This window comes from Fistularia commersonii, chromosome 33, assembly GCF_037954325.1.
Source record: "Fistularia commersonii isolate RoL2024-O1a breed Wild chromosome 33, RoL_Fcom_v1.0, whole genome shotgun sequence".
Lineage (NCBI taxonomy): Eukaryota > Metazoa > Chordata > Actinopteri > Syngnathiformes > Fistulariidae > Fistularia > Fistularia commersonii.
The window spans coordinates 3,760,243-3,781,904 of record NC_141316.1 but is presented as its reverse complement, the minus strand read 5'-3'; the positions used below and the strand labels follow the sequence as shown (position 1 = coordinate 3,781,904).

Here is a 21,662-nt window from a genome sequence, read left to right as displayed (position 1 = left end):
TCTGGGAATGTCAATTCAATGTTTAGTTTTCATTTGAATGTCCATTAGCACTTCAATAGTGAGCTCACACCAACGGATTTTCACGGTCGCAGTTTAAAAACTGAAAGTCAGAAGGAAATTTTAGGAGTTTTGCTAGAGTCGTACTGCGCTCCCGTCATCTTGATCATGAGGGAAAAGGCGGTGATCTAAGCCTATTTAGATCATTCTTTTCCGAGTCTCGGGCTTACGACAAAATCAAACGTGTTTGATATTATCACAAGTCTTTCGGTCTTAATGGTGACATAGTACAATCAACAACCTGGTGGACAAACAATCACCAGAGGGGTATTGGAGGTAGAGATGGTATTTGTTGGCGGTATGGAAGAATAGGAAGAGCGAAGGATGTCCTGATCAATATGTAATGACCAGAAAGAGGAGCGGATGGTGACGTCTACAGTAGCAGAGGCGCTGCAAATAAAACATTGCACAGTGGGGAAAAAAATGCTAAAAGAATCTAGTTGCAGTCTTGTAAATAGTGACCCTGTAAGATTCATGTTCTTGGTCAAATCTCAGTCTGAAACTAGGGTGCGACTGAAAACATGTTTTTAGATGTGAGTTGGTGGGAGATGACAGTTTTCCAAAATCTTTTTCAAAGTCTTCTGATTTGTGGGCAACGTTAGATTAAAAAAAAAGTATGTTTCATGGAGAAAGTTCCATGATCAGCGGACCATCACAAATCACCTGTCGTCTCTTCTGTCTTGTTTGGGTGACCTTGTCAGGCGGGAAGGATCCTTGAATCTCTCTTGAAAGTGCTAATGCTTTCTGTAAGAGCCTGTATATGTCCTCTAAAAGGTAAAAGGCGGAAATTTGGTGGAACCCACCGAATTTGTGGGTTCCCTGGTGATTCATTTGTTTTAAAACGGAGCAGTACACCAATTCAACGCCCAGCGAAGTGTTTTCCCTGCGTCTAAGTGACTCTGGGACATTTTAGCTGAAATGTTCGGTCATTTTTAGGTTTCTCAGCGGGTACTTGAACACATGGGATGGAAAGAAAGGCCAGAGGTTGTGTTTAAACTGCAGGCAAAAACCAAACTCCCTTGTTCGTTTGGGTTTTGCTTTCCGAATGGGATCGGACAGAGGGCGCAGTTTCTCAGCTCACTGATTAGATATGGGAATGGGCAACGCACAGAATATTGCTGTGAATTATCGCCGTCGATATTTGAATGTGCAGCGAGAACTCATCCTAGCTTGACAAAGTTCAGCTCGCATTCTCGCCACAAACAAACCGAGCCAGAATTCCTGCGAGGACTGGACCGGGACCACTGCCTCTAATGGATCTCGGTACGGTGGTTTCGGTCGCACCCGCCTTCGTTTGCTCTATACAGACTCTACCCGAGGAGTGAAAAAAAACAAAAAAAAAACAACCAGATTCCCTGGCCAGACAAAACAAGGCAGGCTTGAAGACTCCCAGACTTTCCTTCTTTTTAAGCCCCTCTCAGACATTGAGGTGTAGGTATCATATACATGGTTAGCTGTTTAACCATTGGCTCTGCATCGCTCCTGCTGAAAGCTTTATTCAGACTTTTGTAGTGAAACCCAAAGAGGGAAGTTGAAGTGAGCTGAGGGAATCTTGGCAAAATGTGTCTAAAGTTTGAAAATGAATTGTCATTTATTGACATTTGTATATAGCTTGTTGAATTTATTCTTTAATGGTACTTGTTTCAAATATGTGCATTGTTACCCATTAGGTTTGAGGTTCGAAAAAATTGCAGATGAAATGAAAATAAAAAAAAACATTATTTTTACAATTGTTCAACAAAACAAGATGGACAAATATTTTCAACTAGTCACTAAAAGTACTCTTTTCATTCTCTATACATCCAGTGTCTTCTTAAGTCCCAACAAGAGGTGGAATAGAGTTGTTTTAAGTGTACGTGGTCATGAGTTTGTTAAACTGAATTAGCATCTTTGTGCAGCCTATTCTGACAGCATTCAACTCAGATTTGTGTTGAAATGAACATTTTAAAAGATCCAATCCAATGAGATGATCAATGTAAAATACGCTATATGTATAATGAAATTCAAATACACATTGTTGCATTTTGGTTTCCAATTAAAGCGCCCTCTTCCGACCACTCGTGAGTGAAAGTACAGTGTGTTGCGCGCGTGTTTTCCCCAGTACCTCTTTCCATGAGTGAGTTGAAGAGTGATGCATTGATGAAGTAGAACAAGTAGGTGAGGAGCTGAGAGGAAATCTCCGGGTGGAGCTCGCAAGCCGACAGGAGCCTCTGGGTGTCGGTCAGGACCTCCACGACCTGCTGGATTTCAACGGGAACCCGCAGGCCGCCAGCGCCGTGACCGCTCTCCGTCCCCTGCGGGTCGGGACTCACCCTGAATGGGTTGCAGTCCAGAAGGCCCGGCAGGATGGGGTACAAGACCTGGCGGGACAGAAGCGGCTCCGTGTGAGTGTGACCAAAACGTCCACGTGAGGCTGGCGATGCTTAACAATTCCCGCGGGTCAATTTGCGGTCGGAAAAGTAAATGTTGTGCATTGGATGTTCCGATCACTGCGCTAAACTAAAACACGTAACCACCTAACCCAGACTAGGACCACCCATGTCGACCGGCCTCTCTGCTTTTCACACCACAGCTCAGCCGCTGTAAGATTAGACGGACGAAACTAGACGAATCAGCAGAAATTAGCGTTCGCAACATTTCCGCTCTTCTGAACCGAAGGTCCTCGCTGCTCCTCAGACCGCGCCCGCACAATGATAGCTTTGTTCGGCCTAATTGTGCACAGACATCCCCTTTCCCCTCGATCTCACCCCCCCCCCAACCCCCGAGTACCCCACCCCCGAGCTTCAGAAGGCGACCCCAGCTGTAGATCCGCATTCCTCGAGCGCTGAATATGGCCCGCGTGGGCTTGGCACGGCGCTGCAGCGGGACTGCTGAGTGTAGAGTTCTGAAGGAATCCGCCCCGAGGAGATCGGCTTACATTTACAGTAAAGCCCCCCGGCAGACTGAGAGCGAGGAGCAGAATGTAAGTCAGCGGCCGCAGCTCCCATCACACATGAGACAATGGAAATGGCCGAGCACGAAGCCAAATATTCTCACAGTGTTTTCTGGTCGGAAAATGATGCTCAGCAGAGCCAGCCAGTCAGGATTGATCCGCTCAGCGAGGCTGGATTCTGGGTTTACCGCATGCATTCATGGCACGTATCCTCAAAAAAAAAAAAAAAAAAAAAAAAAAGTAATATGCATATCCTGTGCCGTCCACTTATTTGTGCGTTCATTGTGATGGGCAAGTAAACACACAGTCTGGCCACAAGCGCTTGGATGAATGAGTGTGTATTCATCACGCCATGTCTTTGGTTGTCACCAGTGGCGCCTTTTGTTTTCCACGCCGCAATGATTAGCTTCGCATCAGACAGGCGAGCATGGAAACCCACTAATGTAAACAGAGGTTAGAGAAAATGTTGCAGGTTTTACTTTGATTTTTTTCTGGAGGGGAAACGCGAGCTGGACCATAATGTATGGAACCCCTGGAAGGGAATTAATTGTATAACATTAAATAGAATTTAAGCACGAGATGAATGAAACCTATTCTCATGAAATTACCCTTTTCAGGTAAAAATGTTTTTTTGGTTTGATATGCTCATTTGCACGCTCATTTGCAGTGGCGTATTCTTGTTCCGATTTCTCAGATAATCAGTCGGGCTCGTTGTACCTGCACCCATTTCCTGTTCAGGGGTTTTTAATCACAAAAAATCGCAAATATCGGTTTGGCTTTTTTTTCTTCTCAATCTGCAAATCTCCCAACCCCCCATTAAGGCTAATTTCCAAGGGCTTCTGGGAACCCGTGATGCTGCGTCAGGCATTCCTGGAGGCCACTGGAAAGACATTTTTTGTCAACACAAGATGATTGCCATCACCCAGCTGGATGGTTGATTTATTTTAGTAACTTATCCCCCCTACACTCTGAGAAAACAAAACGTATAAATCTCGAGCTGGGGGAAAAATGTGTTTGTCACTGCATGTCATCTATTCACAGCCACACATCCCGCTACATTTGATTTGCTGTTTTGCTGATTTCTGATCATCGGTGTATTTGTGCAACCACTAAATAAACTCCGCGTTTCTTCACTCTCGCTTGTTTCCGTCCTGGAAAATGAACATCTAAAACTGGCACACTCAGAGGGGATCCGGGCGGGGGGCCAGGCTGGCTCCGACATAAATCAAGGTGTCGGCTCTGCAAGTGGTGGGAGCAAAGCGCAGGCTTCGGGTCAGTCTTTGGCTCGACACGGGCGACTTCACATTCCTCACAAATTCTGCTCTGTCAGTGCAGGATGGAGCCTGCTGTGACTAAGAGCCATGATTGATGACAAGACTGGCATGAATTATCTGGCGAGACCAATGCGTGTGTGTATGTGTGTGTGTGTGTGTGTGTGTGTAACGATGTCATCAAATCATCTATCCACACTGAAAAAAAAAGGAAAGAGGCTTAATCCCGTCATCTCCTCCAGCATCGCAGCTCGGGTTGGCAGGAACGTTCCAGGACGTTGAACCGCGGTTTCTTCCGTGTGGAGAAGCGTAAAAACCATGTTTAGGCCGATACTAGGCCGTTTTGTCATATCGAGCTGTTGCCACAACAAAAGATGAAACAAAAGATGAAAAAATGTTATTTATGTGGGTCCAACAATTGTTTTTTTTCTCAATTTTTTCCAGTGTTTATATTTTTTATTGTTTTCATTTTCTTTATTTTCTGATACTTTGTATGCTGCTGTTTTTAACTAAAGATATTTATAGCCTAAGTAGCTCTACTGCACGGTCCAGTTTCGGCTGTGCGACAATTAAAGGAGTATTCCATTCAATTCTATTCTAAATATATGCAAAAAAACAGGTATTCAAAAGCTAATTTTCTGATAACAGTGTGATCAAAATGTCAATTTGGGTCGAGGAAACCATTCCACAACACTGAAAAATCTCAATATTTCTTAAAAACCTGCAATTATGGTCATAACTGCCTCATAACTGATACTTAGATCATTTATTTGCATTTTTAAGATAATTTCTACCAGCTTCTTTTTTTCACATGGTGAGGTAATTTCTAGATGAAATCTAGTGCACTTCTTGTTCTTATTGTTTGTCCATGTCCAGGTGTTTTTTTTAGTTAGTCTTGCTTGTTTTTGGAACCTTCTTGTTCATTACTGTGTAATTTTCTGTCCATTATTTACTGTTTACAATACAATAATCCCCATCTGGATGTTTACGGTAAAATGATTTGTCGATTTCCGATCAAAAAGTCAGAGAACACGCTCAGTGCGTTTTGTTCTCCCAACCCCCAGTTTCCACCGTAACTTTCCACAGTTGTAAAACTGAAACCGAATCCCTTGGGGATAATCCTGGCGTTTTCGGCTTTCTCCAGTGCTTGGACGGTGACAAAACCAAGAACACTTTGGCTACCGCGGAGAAAAACGGGTGCAGCTTCATTCTTAGGGGAAATTGTCTGCATCGGAGTGAGTCCGTCAAAACTGCTTGTATTTGCTGCTGACGGGGCCAGATGTTACTATCGGCTGTTTGACAACATGGATCACATGTGCCGGACACGCGATCAACATGGCGCTGATGTTTCCTGGGACGGAAGCAGCCTAATTCAATCAAAAAGGGGTTAAAAGTGGACATTTGCCAATTGTGTCAACAAAATGCCGTGTTGACACAGCTTTCGAACACCAACTTTAGTGAACGACGGCTACATGGTTGAAATCCCTTTTCCAGACGGAGACAAAAAAAAGAAAAATTAAAGGAATGCTGCAACAAAGCACTTTTTCTTTGAGAAACCACATCCAAGGAGGAGAGACCTGCTGCAGACAGAGCAGAGGTCATGTTGCATTAGCTGAAGTGAATGTGTTGACCTAGAATTTGCAGCCCGCAGACAAAAGCACAGTGGGATAACTTTAACAATAACTCAAGATATTCTGCACGTCTGGAGAAGTCAGGGGTGAAGGATGATTCAAGTTGTTTGTCGAGCCCTGATGCTGAGCCCAAAAGAAACAACTCTGGTCCCCCCATCTTGCTCGGCTTCCGTAAATACGTTTTCATCGGGAGCAAACGGGAAGTGCCAATATGGAATATGACGTTAACATTAAAAGAGGTAACTGGATCAATAGCTCATGCCAGATGAAGAAGTACCTGTCACAAAAGATGAACGAAAATCCAAAAAGTCCATCAATTTATCATCACTAATGGGAATCCCAGTGTAAGTCCTATTTATCACCAAGCACCATGCTTGGTTGTGATTGATGTGCTCGAGTCTGAGTCAAGTCAGAAGTCAAAACTTCTTAGATGAGAGACTAAAATGCCTCTAATAAATCACAGGCTGAAAACTTACAGAAACATCTTCAGGTATGAGGCGAGTAGTAGAATGTGTACGTACTACGACTGACTGTCCGAAACCGGAGGACTTTATTTATGCCTATGTTGATAAACCACACATGTGGCTCATTTCACCAAATAGCCCAGAAATTCTCAGGGATTTTGAAAAACAAAAAAAGGCAATTCTGCTTTAGGGTCACATGCTTTGCGGCTGAATTTCTCTCTAAACCGATCGGACAAACCCCATCTGACTTTGCCGTTGGCAGGTTATAAATGAGAAAGTAATGGTCAGACACAGTAGCGCCATGCTAATGCTAACGTGCATGTGATGTGGCTCCAGTGCTCCCGTGGCTTGGATGTCGCGTAGGACGGCACGCCGTCGGGTTTGGGAGCATCGGGGTCACAGGAGGGCCAGAGCACAAGAGAACTGGCGTGGCTCTGCAGAGGGATTGCATGAACTTAAACAGACCAATCTCCTCATTGTGTTATATTTAGAACGGATATGATATTTTTTTGGAAAGTGTTTTGTCACACAGCCGCGCAGCTCCACTGGAAATTTGAAACGTTTCCAGTGCAATTCCACGTCAGGGGTGTGGTGTCTGCGTGAAACCAAACATCGCAGCTAAGATTCAAGTATCTTCAGGATTCAAATGCTATACGATCGCAGGATTTTGAAGTATTCCTTGCACTGCGTTCAATGTGGCACCGGGAAAAGTGAAGACTATTTGAATACCAAGATCATCGGTGGCATCACAGTAAATGATTTGATGAAAACCAGCAACCACTCTCTTCGAGAGGTCATTTCCTTCGACTTTTCCAGAACATTTTCCAAGACTTGTATAACAGTCCTGGGTTGAAATAGAAAACTAATAAAAAAAGCGCTGAAAGTTCCCCGATTCATTGGGGTAATGCTGCAGATTGTTTTTTTTTTAACTGACTACTTTGTTAGTTATTCAATCAAGCAACAGATTAATCAAATAAAATGCACTTTGCTTGAATTGATGAAAAGGTCAGAAAATATACAACATCGGGCATCTTTTAGTGGAGAATATGAGAGCACCAATATCAAGTTAAAGGTTTTGTTGGGCGGGGAATATAAAACTAGATGCCCCCCTTCACCGTCTGTGATACATTTTACTTTCATATTTATACAATTGCATATTCTGATTGTGGATTGAGTTTGTTAACCTGGTGTTTTTGATACAAGCCGTCTTCAGGAGGCAGCGGATCTCACCCTAGTTTGCACGGACCATACGTTACTCGACGTGACACGCACATCTCCTTCTCCGTGTGTGTGCATAGCGTCACAGCGCGGGTAATCATGTGAAATATTAGAAGCTGCAATGCAAAAAGGGAAAAAAAAATTCTTGGCACCACTGGAGCTCCGTCGTCCTCCCCCGGCATACAAAGACCCCCGGTGTCTTGTCTGTCTCCAGTGTCATAAAGCCCTCAGTGTGGTCCGTTGGTGTGGCCGGCCGCTCCAGTACGAGGCCTTCAGAGGCACTAACTGGGCTCTTTATTCTCGGCTTGTCACCGATTATTTTCTTCTCTTAAACCTACACATCGTATTTAACCGGCCGGTAGCCAACAGAAGAGCAGTGTGAGTGAGGGGGATTTTTTTTTTTTTTCGTGTGTGTTCGGCCTCTCACCTTGGTGATGTAGTAGACGCACTGCTGGAAAGCCAGCATGATGACCTCCTCCAGGACACCTATGGTCTCTTCGCTGGCTGTGCGCACACACGACAGGCGGAGCTCCAAAAGGGCTGAAAGAAACACAAACTGATACTTAAAATAAGTAATAATAAAAAAAGTAATAATAAAGTGAGTAATAATATCACAACAATAGCACTTTCAACTTGCAAAATACACCTTTTATTGCCTGTTTATGTATTGTATAGTTATTTTATTGCCTATCTGTATATTTCCTATATATTGTCTATTTTGTACAGTTTTATATTTGTATTGTCCAGGACTACAGATGGAAATTAGCTATGAGCTACAATCTGGTACAAACATCTCTGCCTCTGTGCTTAATGTAATTGTTCACTTTCCTAATAAACTTCTAAACAAACAAACAAACAAAATCATCCTGAATGTGTGTCTGCATTGTAATTTCATAATTTGGGGGGAAGAAGATTTTCACAATCAAATGAAATTCATTTGGGATTAGAATTAAATAGAAAAGAAAGCAATTAAAACTTATCAAGAGGTTTGATGAACAAAATTAAAGTCCATTTACTCTGTTTTTTGTGTTATTCTTCAAATATAGGTCTGGTTTTGTTCTCATTTAAAAAAAAGTGTGATGGCACAAATGTTATCTAAAAGCTTTAAATGATCCGTCAAGTGGGCAACAAACCAAAATTCTCCCCTTCCTCGCTCTCCTCTTCTTCTTTCTCATCATCATCTTCCTGACCCTGCTCCTTTCTGGTTCTCCACTCCAGAATGAGAGGGAGCTGATACTGGATAAAATGCAGCAGCTCCAAGCCGTTGGACATCCACACCACCAGGGGGCGGAGTCCCGAGAAAACCTCCTCCCGGCTCACGGGCTGCAGATCTTCTGGATTCGAGTCGTCTTTGCTCGTTCTGTAACAGGGAAGGGAGTCGGAACCTGTCGCGCATCGGAAAAGTGAAGCGGATTACCGTGGAGGAAGGAGGTGAGTGTGGGCTTACACTTCTGAGTGAACAGCGGCCAGCTCCTTTGTGTGCTCCTGCAAGGCAACAGAAAAAGAAATATAAGGTCAAGAAGAAATGACCGCGAATCACCAACTAACAGTTTGATAAGTAGGCCGGGGTGATGAGGAAATGTATTCAGAGGCCATTTTTATGGAGACGTACCTCAAAAATCACCATGTTTCTGACATGACGACTCTGTGCAATAGAAGCCGAAACGATCCCTCTTGGTTTTAGAAATTGTTTTGTGAGATATTTCATCAACAAAATGATTTATTCTTTCACGATTCAGATAGCAACGTAATGCATTGTACTGCTCTCGTAATCTCTGACATGATGTAGAATACAGATATTTGATATGTGATATTGACTCCTGCTTTTTTGGCCCATATAATGTTTTCTCAATCCTCGACTCAGCGGTTCGTTGCCCAAGTATGACCAAGTCAAGATAAAGTGAACATCTCCCTCTTAAGCGGTGATGTATTAACCACCCAACCCTACTAGATGAAGTCATAGAGGGGACGTCAGTTCACACTGGAACAGATAAAAACCAAAAACATGAAATCTTTGGCCTTTCAGAGCCTTTCTCCATGGCGAAGACAGCAAACTCCGCGCGGGAGCTTCGTCGTGTTTCTCCCCAGAGCTCGATTACTCTACCGGCACTGGGAGTCTGGAGAATTACTAACTTGACTGGCACTCCGCAGAACTCGTACCTCTGCCAGGATAAATTTGTCTCGCTCAGATCCAGCCCTCGCTCCCCTCGGGCTCCATGGTTTTGTCCAATATGGTCAGGGACGGTTGTAAAAAGATGGATGGCGACAGCCAAAGTGACAGCCGGTATTTACAAACTAACTGCTGGTGTCACGCTCAACGAGCTCATAGTAGAGTTGTTTTGTAAACAAACAAATCTTTGCATTAATGGCATAATCTGCGCTCCAGATGTTGATGTTTGACCGGGATCTAATTCTGATCAGATAAATAATCCGTCTGCTAGAATCCACTCGCAGGGTCTCCTAAGCTTGCTGTTAGATTTCACTTTAAATTGCTCTTCCAATTGCTAAAGAAAACTGCAAATGTAAGAGGAAGTCTTAGGAGCTTCCGCCAGCTCAACCGGAAGCCCGCAAATCTTGGCTGCTTTCACAAGGAGCTTTACTTTTTCTCTAAAAGCCAATGTGTTCTGAGAATTAGTTGGGAGGAGCTGGGCCAATTACACCCGTGCTCTGCCAGCGTTGGCTGACGACTGGACAGTTTATCTGCGCCGGAGCCAAAAAACTGGTCTGGATGAGCACGGAGCGTAGCGGCACTTGGCCCGGTTATGGCCAATCTGGCTTACTGTGTGGTCTCATTTACGTTTTATGAACAATCATATTGTTAAAAAAGCAGACTCGGGCCGTGGAAGATGGCGTATCATGCGGCCAGGAAACAGATCTCAAATTGTGATCCAGAGTAGTTTTACTCTCTGGGCAAAGACTCCTTGAAACAAAGTAAAATTTCTGATTTGATTACATATAAAAACACTGATCAAATCTACTTTAAGGAAACACTGACTTCACGTCACACGGATCTCCAAAAAGACGGGCGGGTCTCGGTCGACCCGTGTGACCGCAACTCACCCACAGGGCGCTCTGAACTCCGCTTGCGATGAGCAGCAGCAGCCTCCGCAAGTCTGAGGTGTTAAGACACGTGGACGAATACTGAACGCACACACACAGCAAGAAGGCGACGGTCAGCGGAGGACCGTCTTTCACTCCGCTACATCCCATCGACACGATCTTTTGGACGATGCGACGCTCGTCTTTGGTCTCGTAGTTTACGGTCAAACAGTGGCCATCGGGTGCTTTTAGAAACGGTGGGCTTCTGTTCCCGCAATCTGCTGCGGGCTGGTGTCGAAGCTCCCCGCAGGCCGAGATGCAGCTGTTGCAGAGAACCAGGTCACCGCTGTGGTTCGTCGTTGCAGCGGAGCCGGTTTGGCCCTGCAACCAGGGGCCCATAGAAACGCTGCTGGGCTCTGGAGCAACGGCGTTCACTTCCTTTTTTCAAGGAAATATGTGACGGGGGAAAAAAAAAAACATTAGCTGTACACACACACACACACACACAAACACTCTTGTATGACAGCCAATTTTGTCTAACATAGTTAACCGGGATGTTGACTGTATAAAATATATGGGTGAGTTTGCATGTGTGCATGCAACCCATATGGCTCACTGTGTGTGTGTGTGTGTGTGCGCGAGCACACGGACGTATGTGTGTTTTATTAGAATTCAATATAATATTTACAGATTCACATTGAAAACTATGAGAAAACAATGGATGTGACCAAACTAATGCACAAATGCTTAAAGCGGTCACCAACTACTATATCATTTTTTTGTTTTGAATTATATAACTACTTTGTAACTTTTATTACACTTATTTTTTATTGTTTCTTTTAAATATGTATCTTGAGTATGGTGTAGTATGGTGTCCTTGAGTGACCTGTAAGGCACTTTGAATAAAATTTTTGATCATTATTAATGATAATCCTCATGTAATTGATAAACAATAATGTTGGAAATTATATGTTTCAAGAGATCAGATGTTTTGCTGTGATGTAATTTCAAGACAAGTTAGCTGTAACTTCTAGAGCCTGACATCACCTTATGAGTCAAAGGGTCCTTGAAGAGAAACAGGTATTGTTGTCCCATGCCAACAACATCACCGGGACTCAGCTGTACTTCTTCCCTTAGTGTCTGGCCATTCCGCGTTACCATAGCGCCGCGACAGGGATGGAGCAGGGTGGAGCCGGCTGGGCCGCTGCGATGGAAGTAGCAATGCCTCGGCATTACGTCTTTGGCTAAGAGGGGGATGTCAGGCTTCGGAACGTCGTAGCGTTCGCTTTGTCGGCCCATTAAAATGTCTGGGCTCGCGAGCAAGTAGATGACAAAGTCCTGTGTGCAAAGAGACATAAAAGAAGATTATATGTATGGTTGTATTTATGGGCTACACGGTTGTTAGCGCCTCACAGCAAGAAGGTGTTTAGTTCCAACAGGGGGCTTTTCTTTGTTTGCATGTTTGTCCCGTGTCTGTGTGGGTTTCCTCCGGGTTCTCCAGTTTCTTCCCAAAATCCAAAAACATGCAGAAGGTTCAGTGGAGACCCCAGATTACTCAGACTTGTTTATATGTCTCTATATAATTTGTGAATCAGAGAGTAAATGGTTGCATGTTTTTGTGTGATGTTTGAATGGGAGCATGTCACTGTTTTTAGTTGATCTTGTTGAAACCCTCACTTTAACACTCATGTTCCCTCCACTCCAGATCTAATTCAGCAAAATCACATTTTTCATTGAGAAGATTGAACTGGTCCTCCTTCTGAATTCAGTAAGATTATCTACGCTTTGAAAAAAATGTGTCAAATCTTGGGGGTTTTATTTATCATCTGGCCATGAACATAATTTCTCCGTCAGCCACATGGAATTCAGCTGCAGTTTGAGCTCATAACGCAGGGAATATCCTAAATCTCCCGGTCCGATTAGACCGGCAGTGTTTACTCCTCGCAATGAGTAGCAAACGCACTTGGCCTTGTGATGTCTGTATTTTCCAGATTTAACTGCCTAAATTACTTTGTAGAAAAAGAAAAAAAACCTCCTAAGCCTCATTCATAATCTCGATTGTTACTGGAAGGAAAACAAACATGCAGTCAGAATCACGGCGGTGTGTGAGATTGGGCCGCGTGTCCGTCTGCCCGGGAGCGGCAGTAACTGACTGGTGATCAGTCACCGAAGCAGTTTCCCTCCCTTTCCTGATTGTGCTTTCACAGTTTGAGCGTGCACAGTTTACTGGTTTCATTCAAGGATCCACTCTGTCGTCTCTCTTTCCACTGAAAAATAAGCGCATATTCACAGTATAGGTATACTCTGTGTACGGTTAATAACGTAGAGGGTATTTTGTAAACATGTCAAAAAATATATTCTTTCTTATTGCCCTGGCTGTTTTAATCACATTAAGTTGGAAACAATAGGATGCAACCATTACATAGAAGACTGAAAAGTGATCTTCAAATGTTTGTTCTTAAGACCTTAAAACACTTAATAGCCTTGACTTTGACACTTTATAGTTTTATTTGTATTTCTTAGTCCCACCCCTTTTTTTTTACTGTTTATAGAATTTCCTACTATCATTTATTATTGTTATGTTTTACTTGAAACTCTGGCACAACAATTTCCTTCGGGACAAATAAAGTTGTTCTTATTCTTATTCTTTTTCTTATTCTTATTTCTTCCTGTCATGAACCGACTGCTGAACCTTTAACACATAAAACAGGCTTTTATTGGTCTAATCCCAGATTTATATTTCACATCAGGGCGTTGTGGTCATTATTTCAGGTCTTTTTTTTTTTTTTTTTTTTTTTTATAATTTCTTTATTTACAAAAAAACGTGATTTTGATACACGTGAATAAGTTACCTGTGTGAGGCTGCCGCCCTGCAGCAGCAGCAGGTACGGGCAGTCCTGGGGAGGGTGAATGGAGTACTGTGTGGTGTTGTCGTCGCTGCTCTCCGTCTCCTCCCTCTCAGACTCCTCTCCTTCCCGCTCGCCCCTCGGCCGTGGCGGACAAAGGCTATCTGTTTTGGCCCGCGACCCGTCGTCTCCCTTGGAGAGACCTGCGAGGTGAATGTGATTGCGCCCCGGGCTAGTTTGCATCCGCTTGTGTCTCTCGTTCTCCTTGAGGCATCTATCGCCATCGGAGTGCTGTTCGGTGCCCGCATCAGCATCGACCAGGTCCATCTCGCTTTTGCTCCTCCAGAGTTTCTGATTTCGGCCCGCCGTCCTCTCGATGAGGGTGGAGTTCACTCTCGAGCGGCTCTTCTGCAGCTTACGAGCCTGAGCGTTGATACCTACAGGGGAAAAATAAGCGGTTAGGAAAGACTCGGGATTAAATACATTAAGCGTACGTGCAACGATTACGATGGGGTGATTAATCTTTTCGCTAAAGTATCCAAGGTGCATTGAAGCCTGTGTGTGTTCTGTCATTCGGACATAGTGCTTTTGTGCCAAAGTCAACTCGGAGAAGCCGCACACAGGAAACGGGGCCCAGTGGAAAGAAAGACAGAGCTTATGGAAAGAGAGGGGGAAAAAAAAGTGAACCCGCACAGCAGGCATCCACAAGCTGACACAGATAGAAGGTTATCGCAAGCTGTGCCATTCACTGAAAATCTAAACACAAAACAGGACACGCTCTTACGCTGCAACCACAGCTGTGTCAACCTCAGCCGGCCCGCGGGAGAAACGATAGTGGAAATGACAGAACCTGGTCCGCCCCGCTCGTTCAAAGTGCCACACGCTGTTTGCGTCAAGCGTCTACGGAAAGTTCGGGTTGCTTTTCTGCGGCATCGTGCTTCGCGAATATCGGCGGATGATACATTTTTTTCCGTGCGAAGCTTTTATGGCGTCGCGTTGAAACAGTTGGTTGTAAAAGCGAGGGTGTGTCACTGGAAGGGGTTTAATCAAAGTACAGTGTCTGCGATGTTAATTCAATTTAATGTTTCTCAGTCCATTTTTTTTTTTTTTACTGGCAGTAAGAATGAACCATAAGTCCAAACTTGTAACCAAAATTGGAAAGAAAAGAAAAAGAAGACATAGTAGACCTATTAAATTGAAGTTTGGTCTGTGCGGCTTGGCTGATTTTCTCTGGAAAAACAGTGTGCCAAGAAGCCACATTTTACTGTGAGAACTCTAAAAGTGGATTTCATTCAAGCCGTTCTTTATTAAAGTGGTCGATATTCTCATTTTGGGTCATTTCCACATGATCAGTATCAATAGCTGCCCGAGGCAAAAAGAAACCGTACCAGCGGTGATGGTGTCTTTCTCCTTGGACGTCTGCTCCTCCACCAAGCTTCTCCTCTGAATTTCAAACCGCCTCGCAAGTCCCTCCCTGGGTTTCCATAGCGACTGCAGGAGAAGCGGCTTCTCATTGTCACCCACCACCCGGAATCCCTCCGTCTTCCACTGAGTCCCGCCGATGGAGCCGATGGTGTCACAAAGGATGTAGGACCTCGACTCTTCCTTCCCCAAACCATATCTGGAAAAAAAAAAAAACATAAATCATTTGTTTTAGACTGAAATTAACAATTCTTAAATAAACAACAAGCTGTATTTGTAAATTACCACGTTAAAAGTCCACATTTGAGCCTTCATGAAACATTACGGAGCAACTGACAGAAGTACGTGATGTCCCCAACAACTATACCTATCCGCTCATTTTTCTATGAAACAAAATCTATAAACAACACCGGGAGTCAAATAAGTTCCATGAAAACCAACTGTTTTGCAGAAACTTCAACCGGTAGTCAATTTACACATCCTGCCTTTACCTGAGAGGCAGTAACGGAGGCCCCCCCTCCCAGCAGGTGGTGGCAGTCTGTTTTTGTCATATGAAAATGGAAACTAGACAGCAGATGTAAACACAGCAGTGTTTACGGAACACTGTCGCATCAGCCCGGTTGGGTTTGGCCACGGATACAACGTGACTCGTGTAGACAGACCTCACGACATTAGACTTTTCATCGGTCGCCCCGAATGCATACACAGAACGATCTAAAAGGATCTTGTCTGCATTTCAGATCATCTGGATGCCTCTATCTGTGTGCTCACCTCACCTCTCACTCTGCATTCCCTAAAAGATACATCCTCCGACAAGACCTTAACTTGCTTTGATTCCCTTGGGTTGTATTAAGTTGCAAACACAATACTGACTGGTAATCTCGGAATGAACACGTAAATGCTGTTGTTCTTGCACAAAGTTGATTTCTTTCTTTCTGGTTGATTTGATCAACCAGAAATGGGGCTATAAAAAATACAACAAACAAAGACACTTGAACTGATATTTCTTGTGTGGCACAGTGGTTAGTGCTTTCACCTCACGCCAAGAAGGTCCCTGATTTGATTCTCGCATGGGGAGGAATGGTTGTTTGTCTTGATATGTGGCTGACCTACATGTTCTTTCCTACTAAGCCTGCGTCAGGCGCCCTTTTCGTCATTTTGCGACAAACCTGGAGAAGCGGCTATTTCTTATTTAGAAAGGGATTCGGTATGTGATGCTTAACGGTGGCCTTCACCATTCATCAGGCTATTAACGCAATGGGAGTGAAAATGTGTTCAATCGACCGGCTGTCACCCTCCTCGAGAGCCTGTCCCTGCTATAATTGGCCGAGAAGCGAAGTTCAACCTAAACCTGTAGCCAGTTGCTCACAATACAACAAATATAGACACGCAACCATTCATTCTCTCATTTAAATATCATACAGAGACATGCAACCATTCGCTATTCATCTGCAATTTAGGGTCTCCAATAAACCTCCTGCATGTTTTTTGGATTGTAGGAGGAAACTGAGGAGCCTGGAGGAAACCCACGCAGACACAGGGAGAACATGCAAACTTCACACTGCTCCACCCAGTTGCTTTAGTAAGTAAAGGAGGGAAAATAAATGATTATGATGTCTGGAGTCTCAAACAATAACAGCACGGCTCAACACTCACTTTTAGAAGCGTTGGCGAGTGACAGTTATTGATAAGTCTACATGCAACCCCTTTACTGTGTTAATGTTAGACATTGCCAACAAATTGGTTTATTAAAATATACATTTCTCTTGAAAATCCTTTGAAAGCAAAACACATTGATTGGAAAATTTGTCAATTTTCCCATTAAAAAAAAGAAGTTTACCAGGGTCATTGGAACGGGCTGAATGTGTTAGCCAGATGGATGTCATTCGATGTAATACTAAATAAATCAATGCAACAGTGTATACTCTTACAGAGGAAAGGGGAAAATGCTTCAGTTTGCACCGAACGGGTCAAAACCCACTTGTATTAATCATTCCATTGTGTTTTTCGCTGAAACATAAGCAGCAAAAGCAGACATTTACACTCTCCAGAGAGTTCGCCTCAGCACTCTTGGCAACGCCCGCTGCTGCCCTTCGCACAAGCCTGCGGTTAGTTCTATAACTTTTCAGAATTTTTAAATGAAGTATTTGGCACGTGCACACCCTTCGCACTGTACTACAATTATGATAAACTGAACTAGGGGGTCAAGTCCAGACGGGTTTGTACACCGAAACAAAAAAAAAAACAAAGAATGAACATGAACAGGATCTTTCAGTGACACTTAAATTTAGAAGCCTCAAACTCTCTCGCTGGAGGTTCAATCCCCAACTGAGTGTCCCGAAGATAGCGAGACGCTCGACCCTCAACCAGCTACTCCAATAGTGCATGAATGGGTGAACGTGATGGGGTTTCTTAGGTGCCTCAGGCACTAAACACACTAGAGGGGCACTATAATAATGCAACTGCTTACCGCTCTAGGGCCTCTTTGACCAGCTCTTTGGCGCTGGACTGCGTGGTGGCCAGGACGCTCTTATAGTGGGCTCCTTTACAGATGTCCCCTCCGAAGATCTTCAGGATCCCCGGAGCAGTTATCTGATTGGAGAGTTCGGACGGATCTTCGGCGATTAGAGCGTCCGTCGAGGTTGCTGCGTAACACGAAAAGACACCAGATTTTCAACACCGGATTGCGGCTGCGGTCCACAGATGTCAACGCCAGACCGCAACAACCCCAGAGGCGAAGACATTTAATGTATCCCAAATATATCAGTGCAACATGCACACTATAGATCGCTTACTTTGCTGTTTTGGCAGTTTGTAAAATAAATCTTTGTGCTGTGTGGAGGGGAAATTATGTAAGGCATGTGTCGACAGATGTCAGTTGAGGTGGTTCCTGCATATCTGGTTGGAGGGAATGTCATTCTAAAACCACATAGTTAAAGAAGGCGGGGGGTGTAGATTCTATATCATCTGTGATATATACTGTGTCACACACTGTCATGATGATGTCAAATAATGTAATATAAAACTCATCCTTATGGGCAGTTTGGTTTCCTCCAGAGAACATCTGAAGATGTCTTTATACAATGATCTGTTTCTGGTACAATTTCAAAAAAAAAAAAAAAAAAAAAATCTAGACAGATGTTGCCAGGTTTTGAAACCAATCTGACAATGTGTAAAGCTTCTAGCCAGAAAAAGAAGTGGCTTGAAAAGTGTGAGTGCGCGACCTGAGCGCCTCAATCTGAAGACATTCAGACAATTGAAGAGTTAGAAGATGAAATTGAGTTTAGCTGAGGTCGCTTACACTAGACAGAAGTTGCTCTGTAACAAACCTTATATAGTAAGAGCTAGGCTAGATCCTTATTTACTGCCATATGCTTGCCATCCCATGATGCACCTCTCGCATTCCTCCCAATCTTCCTATCCCTGCGCGTCCCCAAGTCCCTTCGTCAATTCATGACAGTAAATTCATTTTGCAGGTTCCCCGGGGGCGGGGCTTGATGTAAAATAGCAGCCGTGCCTGCTTTCCATCATTTTTATTTCTTCTGCGAATATTGACACTATTAGTTTCTCATGTCCACTTTTACCGTGTCACTTTCTACCTCTCTGTCCTTCCTTCTTGCTTTTTTTTCTTTTCTCCCCCAACTGGTCGAGACAGAAGGCCGCCCGCATTGAGCTCGGATCAGTCCAAGCGTTTCCTCGCTGCCGTCGCCAACTACTTTCCCATGGTGGGGAATTTTGGGTTTCTGGAAATCATTTTACAGAGTGTGGCGCAGACCTGCTCTGCACGGAAGGTGTCGGGAGACAACTGTGTTGTGAATCGGCACCTTATAAATAAAATCTGACCCGACTCGCAGAATTTGAACTCTTTCGTTCGGCTCAATGGACGAGGTTGCGTTTGTATTAAAACAGCCTCTAATGCCGTTTCCAGTTTTACTGCCATATTTAGATTTTAAAGGGTAGCAAATCTACTAGAGAATAAGTTAAAAGAGGAAAAAAAAACAAATAATTGAGAAAGCGGATCACTTCGAGTTCCAGGATAAAAGCCTTGGTTTAGGTTTCTCTGCCTCCAGTTTGTCTTCAGAAGGCAATTCGCCACGGCCACCCAAGTCGTACAGTATGCGGTGCAAAGAATATAAATCTTATAGCACCGTGTGATTATTAATTCTTTGACATTTTTATTTGATTTTTTTTTTTTTTTATCAGTTTGAATTATTATACCAACAGATCAATCAGGATGCTAACGGAGTGCCCCCTTCTACCTGTTCTCACAGTATGATTAGCTGTTTTGGCATCATTAGCATCAATGTTTCTCTCACATCCTTGTTTAAAATTAAATAAATCGAAAAAAAATGAAAGATGACTCATTCACCTGGCCACAGATTGCTCATCGGACTCACTCGATCAGACTCAAAATGATAGAGACTGAAACGATACTAGATTCCAAAAAGATATTTACTTAAATTTCCTTGATGTTATGAAAACGATTATTTGATTATTAAATTCTCTCTTGATAAGCTGGAACCACGGCTATCATATCTTCATCCTGTGATCTGTATTTACATTATAAAGCTGTATTAATTTGTGCTAATGACCGCGCTTCTCCAACTTCATTGTTGCTCTAGGACACATCGTACAAATCACAGGACAAACAGTAGCTTGACCTACTGCTGGCCTTCCAGGCTTGGGTGGAGAGTGATGACCTTAGACCTGAGGTCAGCGCCATGGAGCCCGGGTTGGAGGCAGGGCCGCGGAGAAAGACACCCGAGAGGCGGTTGGTATGGCGACGGATGCGGCTCTTGCTGGGCTGCCTCGGCGCGGCGGCCTCGGCCAATCTGCCAGTGGACGAACTGCTGGTTGACGAAGCCGATCTGGGCGGCAGAGGAGAACAGAGAGAGTCTCTGATCGACCTTTGAGCAAGGCACTCGATGCCCAATACACACGAGGACAGCTTAAGTAAATACATACATATATATGTAGATGTATACATATATGATTAAACAAACACCACATACTGATTAAGAAAAAATATCTATCAGAAACACAAATAGATGGTCATGTGGGGGATGATGCCCAATGAGGAGAAGTTAAATTGTTTTAAGACGTTTTAAAGATGTGCTTTCTTGTGGTATTCTTTTATTTAGTTTTCCGATTTGCTGTTGTTGATCATTTTTGTTTGTGTTTTTACCAGGATTTTCTTTTTCCTAGTAATTACTTGGAATTCCAATCAGACTTTTTGATTTTCTGAAGCTAAAGTAGTCAAAAATCTTCTTAAACGGGATTGAATCAACAAAGTGAAAACAGCGTATTGAAAGACGTGACACACAGACAGGCTGAAATTGAATGTATACCCATAAGTTGCACGGCTCAAACTTCAACATCTGCATCCGCCGTGCGAACAATGTCTATACATACATGCATGTTCCCGGCACAAAGCTGCCTAGTCTCTTTCAGCCTCCCTCTCCCGGCTCATTCTTGAAAGAATGAAGTCTTGTCTGTGTCTGAGTCTAGTTATGCCGCTAAGCTTCTTACCGCCGGGGTTCAAAGGTTCCCCGTGGTTTAGGGCACCGCTCAAAAACAAAAAAAAGGGGCGGGGGGATTTGACATTTTTGATGAATCATAGTGAATGTTTTGAAAGTGTGATGGAGAGACGACATGTGAGTAGCTGTTCATCTCTGATACTGAATATCACAGCAGGTCTGTGTACACTGTGGACCCAGAGCTAGGATGGAGTGATGGATCCGACCTTTTGAGCCGGATGATGGAAAACAAAATGGTCCAAATGTCACATCATGGATTATTTATAAATCGACTACCGTGATTTTCTATTTTACTGCTCACACCGCTTACCAGAAAACAACTACGGCAGCTTTGGACACCATCAGTGAGATATATATATATATATATATATATTTCTACCACAATAAAAATAGTAGCTTGTCATAAATCAGAAAACGGAGTTTCCATTTTTTTTCACAATTCATTTCCTTCTTGAACGTAAGTGATTGCCAATGTGTCCAAAACCTGTCACTGATTTTCAGATTAAATCAAGTGGAGCAGTAATAGTATTAATAAAAATAATGAATATTACAATCCAATAGCTATAATAAATCACAGTTGTAGAAGTTTCGTGGACATCAGTCTGATGACTGTTCGAAAAAGACTCCGATGGGCAACAGAAGGAATAAATTGAAATACAAATCACTTTTAAATAAGTTAATGCGGAATGTTGGCGCCCAAAATGAGTGAAATTGGCAAAGTGGTGACCAAAGTTACTCCATCACCGAAGCCCAGAGTCCTGCTGGGATTTTCAAAATAAAAACAACCAGACAGAATCTCTTTTTCCATCTTTTCAGAGAGATGAAGCAGTGTAGATAAGAAATTTAAAAAAAAAAAACGAAAATGTGCAAACTGCGCGCCGGTACTCACTGCAGGGAGCCGTCACTAGGTTTCCTCCCCAGTTTGACTAAGCGTCTCTTCAGGGAAGCCGCAGGTAAACCCGGTGGTCTCGCCGGCAAAGGCGCCTCCTCCGGCGGGGTCATCCTGCCCGGGCCCGGGTTAACGCGTGGCGGCGTTGCGGGATCCGTCCGTGGTGCAGACGCACGCACAGACCCCGCGCTTCATTCCCGGGGCGTGCGGATCGGGACGCGAAGCTCCGGCACGTTGCTTTTGGCGCTCCTGATGTTTCCGGCGCCCGTCCAGATGTTGTCGGCTCCACGGGTCGACGTCTCACGTCACGGCTCCCGCGCACGCCCCCGGTTGTCACCCGTGACAGACAAACGCGG

The 21,662-nt window shown here is 43.8% G+C and overlaps 1 protein-coding gene across 1 annotated transcript in view; it reads right to left on the bottom strand.

Annotated features, from left to right (window-relative positions):
• LOC147214715 (ras-associating and dilute domain-containing protein-like) overlaps nucleotides 1-21,662 on the bottom strand; it is a 26,751-nt gene extending 5,089 nt beyond the window's left edge. Inside the window, exons 1-11 of the mRNA XM_086140788.1 lie at nucleotides 21,307-21,662; nucleotides 19,546-19,748; nucleotides 17,351-17,525; nucleotides 14,847-15,079; nucleotides 13,465-13,895; nucleotides 11,660-11,950; nucleotides 10,634-11,050; nucleotides 9,021-9,058; nucleotides 8,707-8,933; nucleotides 8,001-8,113; nucleotides 2,162-2,417 (exon numbers count right to left, since the gene is read on the bottom strand). Coding sequence (XP_085996914.1) covers nucleotides 2,162-2,417; nucleotides 8,001-8,113; nucleotides 8,707-8,933; nucleotides 9,021-9,058; nucleotides 10,634-11,050; nucleotides 11,660-11,950; nucleotides 13,465-13,895; nucleotides 14,847-15,079; nucleotides 17,351-17,525; nucleotides 19,546-19,748; nucleotides 21,307-21,419 — 2,497 coding nt within the window. The 5' untranslated portion in view covers nucleotides 21,420-21,662. The remainder of the gene's footprint in view (nucleotides 1-2,161; nucleotides 2,418-8,000; nucleotides 8,114-8,706; nucleotides 8,934-9,020; nucleotides 9,059-10,633; nucleotides 11,051-11,659; nucleotides 11,951-13,464; nucleotides 13,896-14,846; nucleotides 15,080-17,350; nucleotides 17,526-19,545; nucleotides 19,749-21,306) is intronic.